Below are 16,327 nucleotides of genomic sequence, written 5' to 3' on the forward strand. Positions count from 1 at the left end.
CTCGAACTCGGGACCTTTGCCTTTCGCGGGCAAGTGCTCTACCAACTGAGCTACCGAAGCACGACTCACGCCCGCTACTCACAGCTTTACTTCTGCCAGTACCTCGTCTCCTACCTTCCAAACTTTACAGAAGCTCTCCTGCAAACCTTGCAGAACTAGCACTCCTGAAAGAAAGGATATTGCGGAGACATGGCTTAGCCACAGCCTGGGGGATGTTTCCAGAATGAGATTTTCACTCTGCAGCGGAGTGTGCGCTGATATGAAACTTCCTGGCAGATTAAAACTGTGTGCCCGACCGAGACTCGAACTCGGGACCTTTGCCTTTCGCGGGCAAGTGCTCTACCAACTGAGCTACCGAAGCACGACTCACGCCCGCTACTCACAGCTTTACTTCTGCCAGTACCTCGTCTCCTACCTTCCAAACTTTACAGAAGCTCTCCTGCGAACCTTGCAGAACTAGCACTCCTGAAAGAAAGGATATTGCGGAGACATGGCTTAGCCACAGCCTGGGGGATGTTTCCAGAATGAGATTTTCACTCTGCAGCGGAGTGTGCGCTGATATGAAACTTCCTGGCAGATTAAAACTGTGTGCCCGACCGAGACTCGAACTCGGGACCTTTGCCTTTCGCGGGCAAGTGCTCGTGCTTCGGTAGCTCAGTTGGTAGAGCACTTGCCCGCGAAAGGCAAAGGTCCCGAGTTCGAGTCTCGGTCGGGCACACAGTTTTAATCTGCCAGGAAGTTTCATATCAGCGCACACTCCGCTGCAGAGTGAAAATCTCATTCTGGAAACATCCCCCAGGCTGTGGCTAAGCCATGTCTCCGCAATATCCTTTCTTTCAGGAGTGCTAGTTCTGCAAGGTTCGCAGGAGAGCTTCTGTAAAGTTTGGAAGGTAGGAGACGAGGTACTGGCAGAAGTAAAGCTGTGAGTAGCGGGCGTGAGTCGTGCTTCGGTAGCTCAGTTGGTAGAGCACTTGCCCGCGAAAGGCAAAGGTCCCGAGTTCGAGTCTCGGTCGGGCACACAGTTTTAATCTGCCAGGAAGTTTCATATCAGCGCACACTCCGCTGCAGAGTGAAAATCTCATTCTGGAAACATCCCCCAGGCTGTGGCTAAGCCATGTCTCCGCAATATCCTTTCTTTCAGGAGTGCTAGTTCTGCAAGGTTCGCAGGAGAGCTTCTGTAAAGTTTGGAAGGTAGGAGACGAGGTACTGGCAGAAGTAAAGCTGTGAGTACCGGGCGTGAGTCGTGCTTCGGTAGCTCAGTTGGTAGAGCACTTGCCCGCGAAAGGCAAAGGTCCCGAGTTCGAGTCTCGGTCGGGCACACAGTTTTAATCTGCCAGGAAGTTTCATATCAGCGCACACTCCGCTGCAGAGTGAAAATCTCATTCTGGAAACATCCCCCAGGCTGTGGCTAAGCCATGTCTCCGCAATATCCTTTCTTTCAGGAGTGCTAGTTCTGCAAGGTTCGCAGGAGAGCTTCTGTAAAGTTTGGAAGGTAGGAGACGAGGTACTGGCAGAAGTAAAGCTGTGAGTACCGGGCGTGAGTCGTGCTTCGGTAGCTCAGTTGGTAGAGCACTTGCCCGCGAAAGGCAAAGGTCCCGAGTTCGAGTCTCGGTCGGGCACACAGTTTTAATCTGCCAGGAAGTTTCATATCAGCGCACACTCCGCTGCAGAGTGAAAATCTCATTCTGGAAACATCCCCCAGGCTGTGGCTAAGCCATGTCTCCGCAATATCCTTTCTTTCAGGAGTGCTAGTTCTGCAAGGTTCGCAGGAGAGCTTCTGTAAAGTTTGGAAGGTAGGAGACGAGGTACTGGCAGAAGTAAAGCTGTGAGTAGCGGGCGTGAGTCGTGCTTCGGTAGCTCAGTTGGTAGAGCACTTGCCCGCGAAAGGCAAAGGTCCCGAGTTCGAGTCTCGGTCGGGCACACAGTTTTAATCTGCCAGGAAGTTTCATATCAGCGCACACTCCGCTGCAGAGTGAAAATCTCATTCTGGATTTCAGAGACTGGTTGTTGAAGTGTTTCATGAACTGCAACCATATTGTTACATATTAACTGAACACAAGCAACCAGAAGACTGCATTTGATGAGATAAGTTTCACAAATGGCTTTTGCGCCAAGTGGAAGATAACCAACATTTTATAAATAACGTGATATGGACTGATGAATCTAGCTTCACTTATGAAGGTATTTTCAACCTCCACAATAGCTGCTATCGGTTGGAACACAGTCCACATGTCACCTGTGAATGTGGCTTTCAGGCATACTTTAGCAGAAACCTGCGGGCTGGAATAAGGTAAGGACTGCTTTTGAGCCCCATACCTATTGCTGGACAAGTTGAATGCACTCCTGTATTACATTTTTTTTTGCAATACTTCGCTTGACAAATTAGAAAACATTCCATTTGGTGTTCAGCAACAGCTGTGGTTTCAGCCTGACTGTGCACCACCACACTTTGGAATGAATGTGCTTAACTATTTTTATTTGTGGGGATACATAAAGGAACAAATTTATAGTACTCCAACCTTGGATATACATGACCTAATAGTTTGTATGCATGGCGCTTTGGCAGTGGTGGATGCAGATGTGTTGTGTAGGATCCAGCAAAGTATGAGCCAATTAGTGGCAAAGTGTTTGCAATTGCAAGGTGGTCACTTCGAACATCTACTCTAAAATGAATGCTCCTTGTACATGTACATACCAGCTCTGTGAAAATATGCCTGAATGTCAAATGCACAGAATGGAATTCCTGTGTGTAGCATAACTTGCAATTTAGTGTATCCCACAATAGTGTTTTTTGTGTGTTATTATATACAGATGGGTACTGTATCCTATATTATTTTCTATTCACTTTACTTGCATCATGGAAGAAACAAAGTGGTCATTTACATTTATAAGAAGTTCATGTTATGTCTTAATGCTTACATGAAGGTAACAGAAAGAGAAAGAAATACACAAGATACTGCATTGCGGAGCTGTAAACTGGATACAATTTGATGCTTTAACTGGGGGGGGGGGGGGGGGGGGGGGGGGGGGGGGGGAATAAAAATAAGTAAATGAAAATAACAAGTTTGGCGTTAACATTACTTGGACATGATACACTTTCGTCTTGAACTGAGATGAGGAATTGCATGCTGACCACCAAGTGTGGCAGTTTTTCTTCATAGAATGTACTTATCTGATAATTTTCTAATTTTTTATGCAGTGTGACTCCATCTATTTTCTGTAACTTTGTAGTCAACAGTATCCAAGACCTTAAATGGTCTTCTGTTAGGTGCTCTGTTATGGCAGATCTCATACTTCTGTCTTCTGAAACTAAACTATGCTGTGCTGAAAAGATTAAATTTATTTAGAATATTAATCTGCCTCTTCACTGTTTGTAATATTTTTGAGAATGGTTAGAGCAAAGAATCATAACCACAATTTAATTTACCTTTAGCATTACATTTCTTAAGTGAGAAATATAAGGCTTGCCTCTTGAAAGTTAACTTTTGTGGCATCAGTATACTTCTTCGGTACACAGATTGGTTATTTCAGAGAGAGTAGATGATCCAAACTTTTTTTTAACAAAAAAGAGGGGTGTGTGTTTTTAATTGTGGTTTATTTTATTTATTCTTTGCTCTATATTTTATACCCATTTAGACTTTTCATATTTCAAGTAAATGATTTTCTTTTGTAATAAATTTTCATTCTATAATTAATTGTGTTAATTTATATTTTCCAATGCTCCTTCACCTTATATTCATATTATTTGTATTTTAATACATTAGAAGCTGTTTGATTACTTAGTTTTGTGCCTTAGTACCCTCTAAGATCAGTATTTCACCAGTGGAAAAATGCTACTATCTGAACACAAAAATGTGAATATGTTCCTGGTTATTTAAAAGACTCTGACTGAAGAGTAGGATACAAGCTGCCTAATTCTCCCTTCCTCAGCACCTTTAAATTTTTTTCCAAAACTTTGGCATGCAAACATATTCATGCTTTTTTTAACATACAACTCACCTCAAACTCCCTTTACTGTTACTCCTCTGCCGGCCGAAGTGGCCGTGCGGTTAAAGGCGCTGCAGTCTGGAACCGCAAGACCGCTACGGTCGCAGGTTCGAATCCTGCCTCGGGCATGGATGTTTGTGATGTCGTTAGGTTAGTTAGGTTTAACTAGTTCTAAGTTCTAGGGGACTAATGACCTCAGCAGTTGAGTCCCATAGTGCTCAGAGCCATTTTTGAACTGTTACTCACTCATATCCACTAGTCCACTGTTGATAGTTGGTCATACCCATCAACTCCCAGTTGCCTTTTCTCATTCCTTCATTGTCATTATCTCTCTGTATCTGTCTGTCATTTTGTCCTTTTCAAAGCCACAGTCCCCCTTGTTCTGCCCTTCAACTACAGTCTCCTCTCACTGTCACTGCTTCCTTGCTATCACTTATTCCTAATATCTCATTCCTTCCTTCCTACTGCTGCAGTCTCTTCTCACTATCACTATCTCTCTCTCTTTCTTGTTGTCATATACTCTGTCTCTCATTATCACTGGCTCTCACCCACTTCCACTTTCTTTTTATTCCTCCTCCTCCTCTTCCCTCCCCCCATGCCACTCCAGCACAGTCTTCATTCTTTTACTAGTGCTGTTCTGTCACGGTCATCTATGTTTCACTGCCACTGTGTCCTCCTCTTCCTCTCACAATGCCAGTGTGTCCTTTGCTCTTCCTGTAACACAACCACTGTCTGCTTTCCTCCAGTATTTATTACTTTTCTCTCTTTTTGCCACTGCCACTGTCTTCTTCTGTATAAGCATAAAATAGTGCACATAAGTCTTCATTTGGGAAAATTTTTAAAGGTGCTGAGGAATGTAGACTGAGACAGCTAGTACCCCACTCTTCAGTCAGAGGCTTTTAAAAAAATAGGAGCATATTCACGTTTTTGTGCTCTGATAGGATACTTTTCCCACTGGTTCCCTTCTATTCCCTGTTGCAGCAGGGCATATAAGTTAAATGAAAAAAATGTATTGGTCAGTAAAATTTAGGCAGATTTTTTATGTGAAATTGAAATAATGCAAAAGTAATTTTACAGCTCAGACCAAATTTTACGTACAAAAAATTTTGTACATTCTACACTACCACAATGCGGGGTTCGCTAGTGATAACAGACACTTTACAGCATACTTCTCCATGCTAACTAACTTTATAAACTATGTTTTTGTCACACATTGGATTTTATATGTGTATTTTATGTGTACAAGTAGGGTAACTTTGAACCTCTGTATCCTAGAAACAGTTAAAGACATCAAGAAAATTTTCACGGTTATTTTAAATCATGATCTTGGGAATACATCATAAATATTTCAGCCATTTTCTTTGCCTAGCCATGTTGGAATCCTTGGCTGCATTTTGGTCCAGTTGTGATGGCCAAAGTATAGTAAAAAAAGTCATTTTTGCGGAAATTGCACATGAACTAATAGTGCCTCTATAAGTCCCACCAAACCCACCATAGACCACACGGGACACAAAAAGAACCAACCCATTTGCTTACGCAAAAGGATGTGTAATATTCATATTTTGTCCCTATGCTGTAGGATAGTGACACAAAGGCAACCTTTCTGTTGGGTGTACAAATGGTCCCTTGCACAAAAGCTATCCAAACCCTCCACCTAACTTTTTATCACTAATAGAACCTGAGGTGTGAGCACTGGAAAACCCCATATTAATACATGGGATTTTAGAACGTATTATGCATGTGTGCTGCCACATGTTTACTGATTTTGTAACAATTTCCTTTTTGCTTTATCTTGTTGTTCAGTGTTGATTTATTCTGTTACCAATTTGCACTATTATAACCTTTTTCTGTGTTATATTGTTAATCTTTATTATTAATATTTTTATTATTCATCTTTATTTTAATTTTTAGATTTGAGTACACCATAGCAGCTGTATTCAATGGACACACACACAAAGACAGGTTTCAGCTGCACTATGCTTCTGATGATACATCTAGGGCCAGCATTGTTGCTTACAATGGAGGAAGTCTTGTGACATACAGTGATGTAAATCCAAATTACAAAGTCTACAAAGTGGATGGAAATACAGGAGTGAGTAATTTGCTTTCATTACAATAATGTGCTGTTACTATGGACTTATTAGGAGGATTAGATGACAAGCTACTCAGAAAACAATTGTTTTTGACATATATTGGTACAAAAATTTGATCACCATCACTCATAATAGTGTTCTGTCACCTGCCCAACTCACACAATATCCAAATTCATCCCTTTGCCACCTATACCCCCAATATTACACCACAAAGATTGTTGCCCTCTGGACAATCTGTAACACTTCTGCTCAGTTGTTTGATTGTGATCATTCTATTGATCAAATGGGTTCTGGTCAAATTAGTCCTCCTTTGATATTTCTGCCTTTACCAAGTGATAAAATGTTGCATGACTGACTTCTTGTTACTGCCAGAACAATCATTCAGCAACTAGACTTCATTGTTGTGTGCCTCTTCACTTATAATCACCTAGTACTTTTGTCTTCCATCTCTGCTAGCTCATATTAAACTCTCTATGGCTGGTGGTAGACAGGCCACAGCCAAACCTTGCTTTCACTTTCGATGTGACGCACGATTATCCCAGCCCTCATATTTGGCTCTAGCATATAACACCAACTCATTGAAAAGTAAAAGTGGCTACATTTACCTTTTACTCTATATTAAAGCCAGCTATGATCAGATCACTTTTGATAGCACTGTTGACAGCTGCTTCACAACATCTTGGAAGAAGATGTACTGAATTAACATCAGAAACATGAGACAGTGAATATTAACTGCTTAAATTATTAACTAGTATACTTCAAAAAAGGTTGCAAATAAATATGTTTTGGTCATCACCGTTCAGTAAAGTTTTATTGTTCACCAAATTTTTTATGTATGTTTAGTGTTTTGTTTGACAATTTGTCTTTTAACAGACTCCCAATCTACTTGGTAATTGCTCCCTTCTAAGGTTTTTCAAAGAAATTTCATAAATGAAGAATCTATTATATTAGCAATGGCACTGAGAAAAAACTCCTTAAATTAAAGATCAATGCATTCTGTACACAGTCAGTTATTGTCTGCAAACAACATAAAACAGTGAACTGGAACTATGAGCAATCACTACAAAACTATGAGCAGTTACAGTTATGTACAATGCTGGTGAGTTGATATCTGCAACTGTTGTGTGGAGCCCCTATCAGATGTAGCAGTATGGGTGGCACTCACTGGCTGCCCCATCTGGTTAGTGCATTGTTAATGGCAGTCTTCCATCTTCTGACATAGACAATTTCTGCAGTGTCAGTTCCAGTACCCTGCCTCACTGAGAGTGGTCATTTTCTACACTGCTCTTTCCTTTAATTACATTAATCACTTGTATGGTTCACTTTCTTTTGTAAACACTGTAAGTACATCAAATACACACAATTGATGTGTACATAAATGGTTAATTCTCTGTGACGAGTAAAATGGGCACCAGAGAGCATTTGTGTTTTTCATGTTTAGTGTTGTTAGTAGAACTTGAGGGTATATAAAGGGTGTTGACAGCATCAGATGTAGAGTGATGTGATCACTGTGAAGGACGTGCAGATGCCACTTACTTGTGTGGGACAGCATCAGCAGCACTTGACATAAAATGAAAGAGTCTTCATTGTGGGATCTCCATTTGGCCATCTGGTTGAATTATGCGATATCCAGATTTATGAGACTTTCAGATGTGACAATGGCCTGATGTTGGATTGCATGAGAATCTGAGGGTCAGCTTACTCATCGTCAATGTTCAGTCAACCATGTCAGACCACCACAAGTAAAGATCTCCGCAATGTTCACCAAGCACATCACATCCCCTTAAAACTTGTGCCAGCATGAGAACAAGTGTGGTCTCCCAACAACATTCTGTGTCATTGCACACCATTGGTCAGAGACTAGCAGAAGGCAGACTAGAGCCTTATGATAACATGCTGCATCCTGTGTTTTGGGTTCTGCCGCTACTGGAAAGCAGAGAGTGCTGATGAATGTCATCACATTGTGTTCAGTGGTGAAATGCAGTTCTTCACTACCATACTACCATTGATGACTATCTATGGTGATTATGGTAGCAACATGGGAAGAGGTCCCATTCTTCCAATGTTTTGGAGGGACACAGTGGTGTTACTCCTGGTGTTGTGGTGTGGGGAACCATTGGGTATGACTTCAGGTCATGGGTAGTAGTGAATGAGGGGGCTCTGAGGGCACAAGGGTATGTCATAGACAACCTGCACCCACATATTTTACCTCTCATGGAGTGTTGTTATAGTGACATTTTACACCAGGACAATGGTCGACAACACATGGTACATTTCTTTATGAAATATCTATGTGATGTTGAGAAACTTATGTAGCTGGCAAGATCCTCAAATCTGCCCCTGGCAAAACTTGTGGGATCAGCTCAGACTTATGACACTCTTCCCAACTGAATCAGTGCATGCACCCAGGGTCTATAGTGTACAACAACATAGTGGAAATCACTTATCATACTGAATCATACTGACAATGTCTTGGTAAATTTGTCTCAGTTTTGTAATTGCTGAAATAACATGACACACCCTTTCAACTTGTGAAGTTTCTTTTCATTTCCTCGTCCCTTCTAGGGGCTTCACTCTTTTTGTAAAGCAGTGTTGATCATTACAGTCTTATATGTTTATAATTACCGATAGTGTAAGTGTTTAATATTATAAAGAAAGTATTGTAGTTTGAAACTGCCCCCTTAAGCTTCCACTAATGGCATGTATCCTGTTGGATTGAGTGCAATATGCCTCACTATTTCCACATGTGTTGCACAAAAGACTCAGTCACATTTATTCTTGTTTTGCAACATTAAGTAAGAAAAGCAATTGAAAAATCTTAAAGCTTCACTACCCAAAGTTTATTGTTTCCTCTTCCACACAGCAGAAATTCCCCTGAACTATGTAGGAGGGAATGGTAACACCAGCTTAGCTTCCATTCTCACAATCCCTGAGGCCTAAAGCCGCCTACATATCTGTCACACCTGACATCATTTTCGAAAATTTTCAAGAAGGTGACATATTCTACAATAGTATCTCAGCTGATCAACTATAATATCATTGGCAAATTACAGTTAGAAGAGTTGTTCTACTGAGAATGCCATTTATATGTTCACTCACCAAATTCTACAACCATTAAATAATAAAATAGTGCAAACTGGCATTTTCTGCAACCTATCTAAGGCATTTTACTGTGTGAATCATGATATTCTCTGAATAATTAAGTTTTTTGTTTCTGCCACATAAAAGGTAGTGTCATTTGTCACAAATTTATGTTCTGACTAGTTTGTACTCGTATGACTCTTCTGGTAATGCACCAGTGATGACTATGTTATTCTCGAAATCTAAATCTGCAACAGATTATGGATTTTTGTGACTGCAACTGACTGGTGTCCTTTAGATATAAGTATTCAATGGTCACTGTGCACACAGGCACCCAATGGATTAAAATTTAGTAATCTTTTAAATGGCTACAAAAATTGAACACAGGGCTCACAATGAAGATTTGTAATAGTTGAATAAACGATAAATTGTTCAACATGAGGGACATTCAGTAACTAATATAACACATTTTTTCTTAACTAGTTTCCGTTGAAAAAATGCAGAATTTGTTCTGGGACATCATGGAATATTTCCACTCCAGCCTGTATAGTTCCATGAGGTACTGATGGGTCACAGCACTATACATAGCCTTCAAAATGGTGCCTGTAACAGAGGTGCATTCCAAGCAGAGAGCTGTCATTGAGCTTCAATTAGTAAAAAACCAGAGCACCACAGATATTCATAGGCACTTGCAGAATTTCTACGGGGGCCTGACAGTGAAGAAAAGCATAGTGAGTCATTGGGTGGGCATCTGTCATCATTGAAACAAGGTCATGAAAACCTGTCCGATCTCCTGCGTGCCAGCCGGCTACACATTGCTGTGACTCCTGCAATGTTGGAATGTGCAGACACTCTCATTTGAAGTGATTCATGGATCACAATCAAACAACTCACTAATCAATTGGACTTCTCTGTCAGTTGAGCTGCCACACTCGTTCAATGAGTTTGTGTACTCAAAGATGTGTGCCCACTTGGTTCCTTGCCACCTAACAAAAGACATAAAGGGCAATGAAGGATCACTTTGCAGAATTCCTTGCATGTTAGGAAGCTGATTGTGGCAATTTTTTGTCAACCATTATCACAGGCAATGAGACATAGGCCATCACTTCGAACCGGAAACAAAATAGCAATCCATGGAATGGTGCCACATCACCTCTCCTCCAAAGGAAAAGTTCAAAGCCACACCCTCAGCCAGTAAGGTCATGGCAACAGTCTTCTGGAGCTTCAAAGTGGGTATTCTGCTTGATTTCTTTCCCTCATGGTGCAACCATTGACTCTGAAGTGTATTGTCTTAATCTCGGAAAATTGAAGAAATGACTTCGATGCATTCATCACCACAAAAGTGCAAATGGACTTCTCCTTGTCTGTAATGATGCAAGGCATCACAGCAAGTCTGTGCACCAAATGGAGCTCACAAAACTTCATTGGAATGTTCTTCCTCATCTACCCTACAGACCAGATCTCACATCTTCCAACATCCATCTGTTTGGTCCAATAAAGGATGCATTCCACAGGAAGCGGTACATGGATGATGGAGAGGTTATTGATGCAGCAGGATGTTGGCTCCAGCATCGATCAGTAGAGTAGTACCATGCAAGCATACAGGCCCTCCCAGTAAGGTGGAATTAGACCAGCACATTGAATGGAGATAATGTTGAGAAATAGGATTTTGTAGCCAACAGATTTGGGAATCCCATGGTGATTGGAATCCTGAATAAAACCTATCTGCCTTCAGAAAAAAAGTCTGTTGCATTACTTATTGAAAATCCCTTGTAATTAGTACTGTGAATAATATGCTTTATGATCCATACAAAGCTAACTAAATTAAGGTATTTGCACACAGATGCTGAAGCGCATAAAAGTATTAGCTTTTGCTATATAGAAAATAAAATAGTGTGTAATGAAACAGGATAATGACAATCTTCCCTAACTTTCACTTTCTATTTTCCATAATGTGGCTGATCTTGATTGTCATGAAAAACTCATAGCTGCACATCTAAACTTTTCAAGGGTTTATATAGACCAAAAATTGGTGACTCTCTGTAGCTTTCTGACAGTAATTCCATTGCAGAAAATGTTGGCACACATTTTTAATTATTTTACATGTCTTTATCTTTTCTGACACATTCATACTCAATTCAGACTGATAGCTTGCTTCCCTGTTAGCAATAAAGTATTCTTCCCTACAATAGCTTGATTCAAATAATTGAAAGGCTCCTTTTGGTAAAAAAAAATCTTCATGCATTCTCTCAATTATTTTTGCACTGACAATTTGAAGAAACAATGACAACTAGTGACACAATTTACATGCTTGGCCTGTTAATAACTGTTAACAATGAGGAAGAGATCCTCTCATCGCATGCCTGCTGCAGGCTAATGGACATATCATCAACATTCACCTCACATTCCTCACTAACTCACTTGATTCATTCTCCCAAACTATGCACATAAAACTACAGTAAAGATATGACAATAAGCATTTAACACGTTTTTCCAAAATTTATTGTTTTGCTGAGCAATTCAAACAGTTGTTACTGTTACTTTGAGTTTCAGTAAACTGCTTATCTGCTATTTTTTCATCCATGTTACCTGCTTAGCTATTAAAAATGTCTGAAGCTTTTTCCCATTATAAACAGTAACAAGAAAAACCTATTATTTTTGTAGTCTGTAATTTTTGTATTACCTTTACATGTTTGTATTTTGCTCTAATTAATTAAAAAAGGACAGAGTCAATCTCAAAAGCATTTAAGATATTTAAAAAAGAACTAAAAATTTTAAGAATCCAGATTGTAGTACAATGTTTTATCTCAAATACAGGCTGTTGTGGATTACACTTCTTGGATGTTTAATCTTACTGAAGCCAACCTTGACCCAAATACTGAGCCTAACTGGTACAAACTTTACTCTTTCCGAGAAGCTTATGGTGTGGAGTCTATGAATTTGACTGAATTGGACAAATTAGTCCATCGAATGGCTGAGACTCCCGAGATCATACAGCAATACTATGGGTAAGCTGAATATGCCATTTTCTAGATTAGTGATAGAGAACATAACACAGTGAGCCAAAATCTGATGTATTTGAAAAACACATGCCTCCTGTTGGCCAAGTATGGGGAGATAATTGACAATCTAAAAGAAATTAGATGTGTAACTACAGTATGCAATGTTATAAATGCACCTAATGAGGCACATTTTTCACAGTTTTTAGTTTTATTAAATTTTGTTACTTTTGTTTCCCTTTTTTCCATATCTTTCTTAGCCTAAACTGTTGATGTTGATGTGTGTGTTTCATTTCTATGATTTTCAAACTATATTTCCTATTAATAAAAATGTATTCATTTTTTTATATCTTTTCATATACTGTACTACTACAAATGAGTCTTTCATTTTCAAAGTTTTACATTTTCTGAAGTATTAAATGAATAAATATGATAAGTGCATGAGTAGAACTGTGAACTCACCCAGTTGCAAGTGCAGTGCCTGGACAAAGAGGCAATAAAGTAAGAAAGGAGTTTTTGTGTGTTGGAAATGTAAGATGTTTATCTGTTACAATGGCACAGAGTACATTCTGAAGGAATTATGGAAAAGAACAAGATGAGATAGCCCCTCATTGGAGCATCAGTGTTAATCGCTACCTAAATGACAAACTTCCACGTTGTTTGTTCCCTTGGCCTTGTAGGTCACCTTAGCTAATGCCTTGTCGCATTTTCCTTTGAGAGTATATTAAGGATTGTGTTTATGCACGCCAAACACCCCCCCCCCCCCACCCCCACGCCTCCCACTTCCTGCATACTGGGAAAGTACAGAGAACACATCAATACTGTGGTGATGACCATTGACAGAATATTGCTACATAAGGCATGGATGAACTTGATTACTGCCTGGGCATCTATCATGTGGGCAGAGAGGCACTTGTAGGACATTTTTCAAGTGCCATATGCCAAATTTATGAGTTTACAGTCCTAGTCATGCATCAGTCATATTTGTACATGTAATACTTTGGAAAATATAGATTTTGGAAAATGAGTTTCAACCATTATGAAGGTATATATACGATATTGAAACTTCATCTTTGTAATGAAATACTTATCAATATTGAACCATCTAACATGTTAAAAGTGTGTCCTGTACTTAGAGTCATTCAAGATTTTTTTGTCATTTATTGGCAATGTTCTTACCAGGTAAGGTAAAGTTGCCCCACCAGCAGTCTTCCAGCTACAGTCTGCTAGTTCTTTTCTCTTGCTAATTCTCATATATTTGTAATGCTGTAATTAGCATGCAATTTCAGTTAGTAGGTAGACCAACCTTAGCACAACTTTGCTAACTTGACAAGACAGTTCTCAGTCAAACGCTTCTTCCAGAGGTGCTACAATACAGAATTGTGGGATAACGTACTGAGTTGGCAACTGCAGGAGAAAAACTTGAAGAGACTGAAGCTCTAGTTGTGCAGTTTGATCTGCTCAGATGATTCATAGATAGAATGGTACTTGCAAAAGGCAAAGAGACTGAGATAAGTTCTGCAGTGTGGACAATAATGGTCCTGTTATAGGAAACCATCAGCTCCACATTTGATGCATATTCTTTACCTACATCCAGTCCTGATATGGCTGTGGCTGCAACCTTTCAGTCTTCATCCTTCATGAACTGTTTGAGGATTTGTAAAGAGCTATTCTAATTTTTAATAGTGAAAGCTTTGTGGGCAGTATAGATGGTAGGGATGAAGGCAAAATCATTTGGTAAAAGAAACAGCTGTGTTCTCAGGCCCCACTGCAACCACTGCTTCAGAAATCATAATATATTCAGAGGGAACAGGCAAGTATTTGTGACAATGAAGATATAAATTACACAGTGTAATTAGGATGATAGAGGTGCTTAAGAATAGTGATACCCCAGGTGTAAGGTTTAGTAGGCAAAGAAGCTAGTGAAGATAAAAATTAGTGTAAACAGCTTCTCTTTATTTATTTTATTACTCCTTGCATTATCAATATGTAGGAAATCAGTGAATAGTCTAAGTTTAAAATGATATAATGCTAATGTTTTAGGCAGATGCTTTATGTTAGAAAAACAGTTTGTAATTTTCATCAATCAGAATTTGTTAAAAATAAATTTTTCTCAAGGACCCTCTTTTTCTTTTTTTTATAAAAAAGAAAGAAAAGAGGTAAAAGCCGCTTATACTCAGGTAAATATGGTACAAATTCAAATAATTTATAGTATAGTAGGCCACTTTGGATTTAATCAGCCACAAACCTTTTATTTAGATGTTGCATGAATAACTATGATAACAAGAAATTATTGGTTTCCTGCTGTTGAGATGATGAGACTGTGAGGGCCCAAGTCTTCACATTAACTTTTTATTTTCTCCTTCAGTATGTTGTAAGACTGTTATACAGGGTTGTAAACCAATCAGCTTTTATCTTTCTAAGCATCATTTTAGGGGTCAAATCAGATGTGGCTTGTAGTTGTATTCTCTGAGATGGAGCAGGACATATTTCAAATATTTCCCCACATGAATTTACATAATGACAGTCAATGTTTTGGAACTGATGATACTGACTGATGGTTTTTTAATAGGTAGTTGGTTGGTTGGTTTGGTGTGTAAAGGGACCAAACTACAGGGTCATCAGTTCATTTCTCCGGAAGCGAACAAGTGTCAAGGTAAAACAATTAAAAACAAAGGACTTGGGGCAAGTAAAAGGGAGTAAAAGTAAGGGGAAACCACACTGAAAGAGAAAACGAAAGAAGCGAACCAAAGGGGGAGACGTACACTAAAAGGAAAGGTAGGAAAGGCAGTAAAATCACATAGCAGATGGCTTGGGCTGACTGATTACCAGGACAAAAAAGGATGCGCTAGCCACTCCACAACATACTAAAATCACCAGCCTAAAAGACACGGTGAGAAGAACACACATAGGGAAAAGACAAACAACAAGACAAACAAAATGCAAAGTAAGAGTGGAGGCCTGGAAGAGAAAGCCAGGTGTCCAATCTTAGATGGTACAATAATAAAAAAAAGAACCCTCACAAATAAAACGTAAAACTAAATTAGCCATTGAGGCAATGTTGCCAAACACCGTAGGTAGACTGCTGGGTAGGTAAAAAGTCCCCTGCAGAGTGGCTGAAATTGGGCAATCTAACAAGGGGTGGATGACAGTTATACAGGAGCCACAGCGACACTGAGGTGGGTCCTCGCAATGGAGGAGGTGACCATGTTTTAGTGAAGTACGGCCAATGCGGAGCTGGCAACGGACAACAGAGTCCCTGCAAGTGGCTCGCATGGATGACCGCCACACATTCATTGTCTCCTTTATAACATGGTGTTTGTTTGGGGTACAGAGGCTGCACCATTCAATATCCCAAATCACAAAAACTTTGTAGAAGAAGACCAATCAGAGATCAGTCCCCAGCAGGCTGATCTCTAGAGTTGGTTTACCAGTAGCCTGTTTGGCCAGTCTGTCAGCAAGTTCATTGCCTGGTATCCAGACATGTCCTGGGGTCCAAATGAAGATCACTAAACATCCACTGTTCCCGAGGGCATAAAGAGCTCCTGGACAGTTATTACCAAAGGATGTCAAGGGAAGCACTTGTTGAGAGCTTGTAGGCTGCTTAAGGAGTCACTACAGATGACAAAGGACTCACCGGCACAGGAGTGGATGTGCTCAGGAGCACAATTGATGGCTACCAACTCTGCAGTGAAAACACTGCAGCCAGCCAGTAAGGAGTGCTGTTCAGTACATCCAACATGAGCATAAGTGAAGCCAGCAGGATTGGAGCCACAATGGAGGAATGCCAGCGTCCACATAGAGGCTGTTCACAGGGCTAGTTCAGAAGGCTCCTGTCGCGAACCGAATTCCACAGTGGTGAATAGGGTCCAGCAGATGCAATGCGGAGGGCAATACTGAACCATACATCAGGCTCCCATAGTCAATACAGGATTGTATGAGAGCTTTGTACAGCTGCAGCAGTGTAGGACAAACAACACCCCAGTCAGTGGGGCTCAGGCATCAAATAATATTAAAGGTGCTGCCAACACTTACCCGTAAGCTGACGGAGGCGGGGAAACCAAGTTAAGCAGGCATCAAATACCAGTCCCAAAAAGCAGTAAGTCTCCACTACATCTAGTAGTTGGTCATTGAGGTAAAGCTCTGAATGGGGATGGGCATTATGAC

The 16,327-nt window shown here is 40.2% G+C and overlaps 1 protein-coding gene across 1 annotated transcript in view; it reads left to right on the forward strand.

Annotated features, from left to right (window-relative positions):
- The window catches only part of LOC124596345 (sphingomyelin phosphodiesterase-like), a 183,195-nt gene that overhangs the window by 153,680 nt on the left and 13,188 nt on the right, over window positions 1-16,327 (forward strand). Inside the window, exons 9-10 of the mRNA XM_047135447.1 lie at window positions 5,899-6,079; window positions 11,979-12,169. Of these exons, the coding sequence (XP_046991403.1) occupies window positions 5,899-6,079; window positions 11,979-12,169 (372 nt within the window). The remainder of the gene's footprint in view (window positions 1-5,898; window positions 6,080-11,978; window positions 12,170-16,327) is intronic.

The sequence above is a fragment of the Schistocerca americana genome, chromosome 2 (assembly GCF_021461395.2).
Source record: "Schistocerca americana isolate TAMUIC-IGC-003095 chromosome 2, iqSchAmer2.1, whole genome shotgun sequence".
Classification (NCBI taxonomy): Eukaryota; Metazoa; Arthropoda; class Insecta; order Orthoptera; family Acrididae; genus Schistocerca; species Schistocerca americana.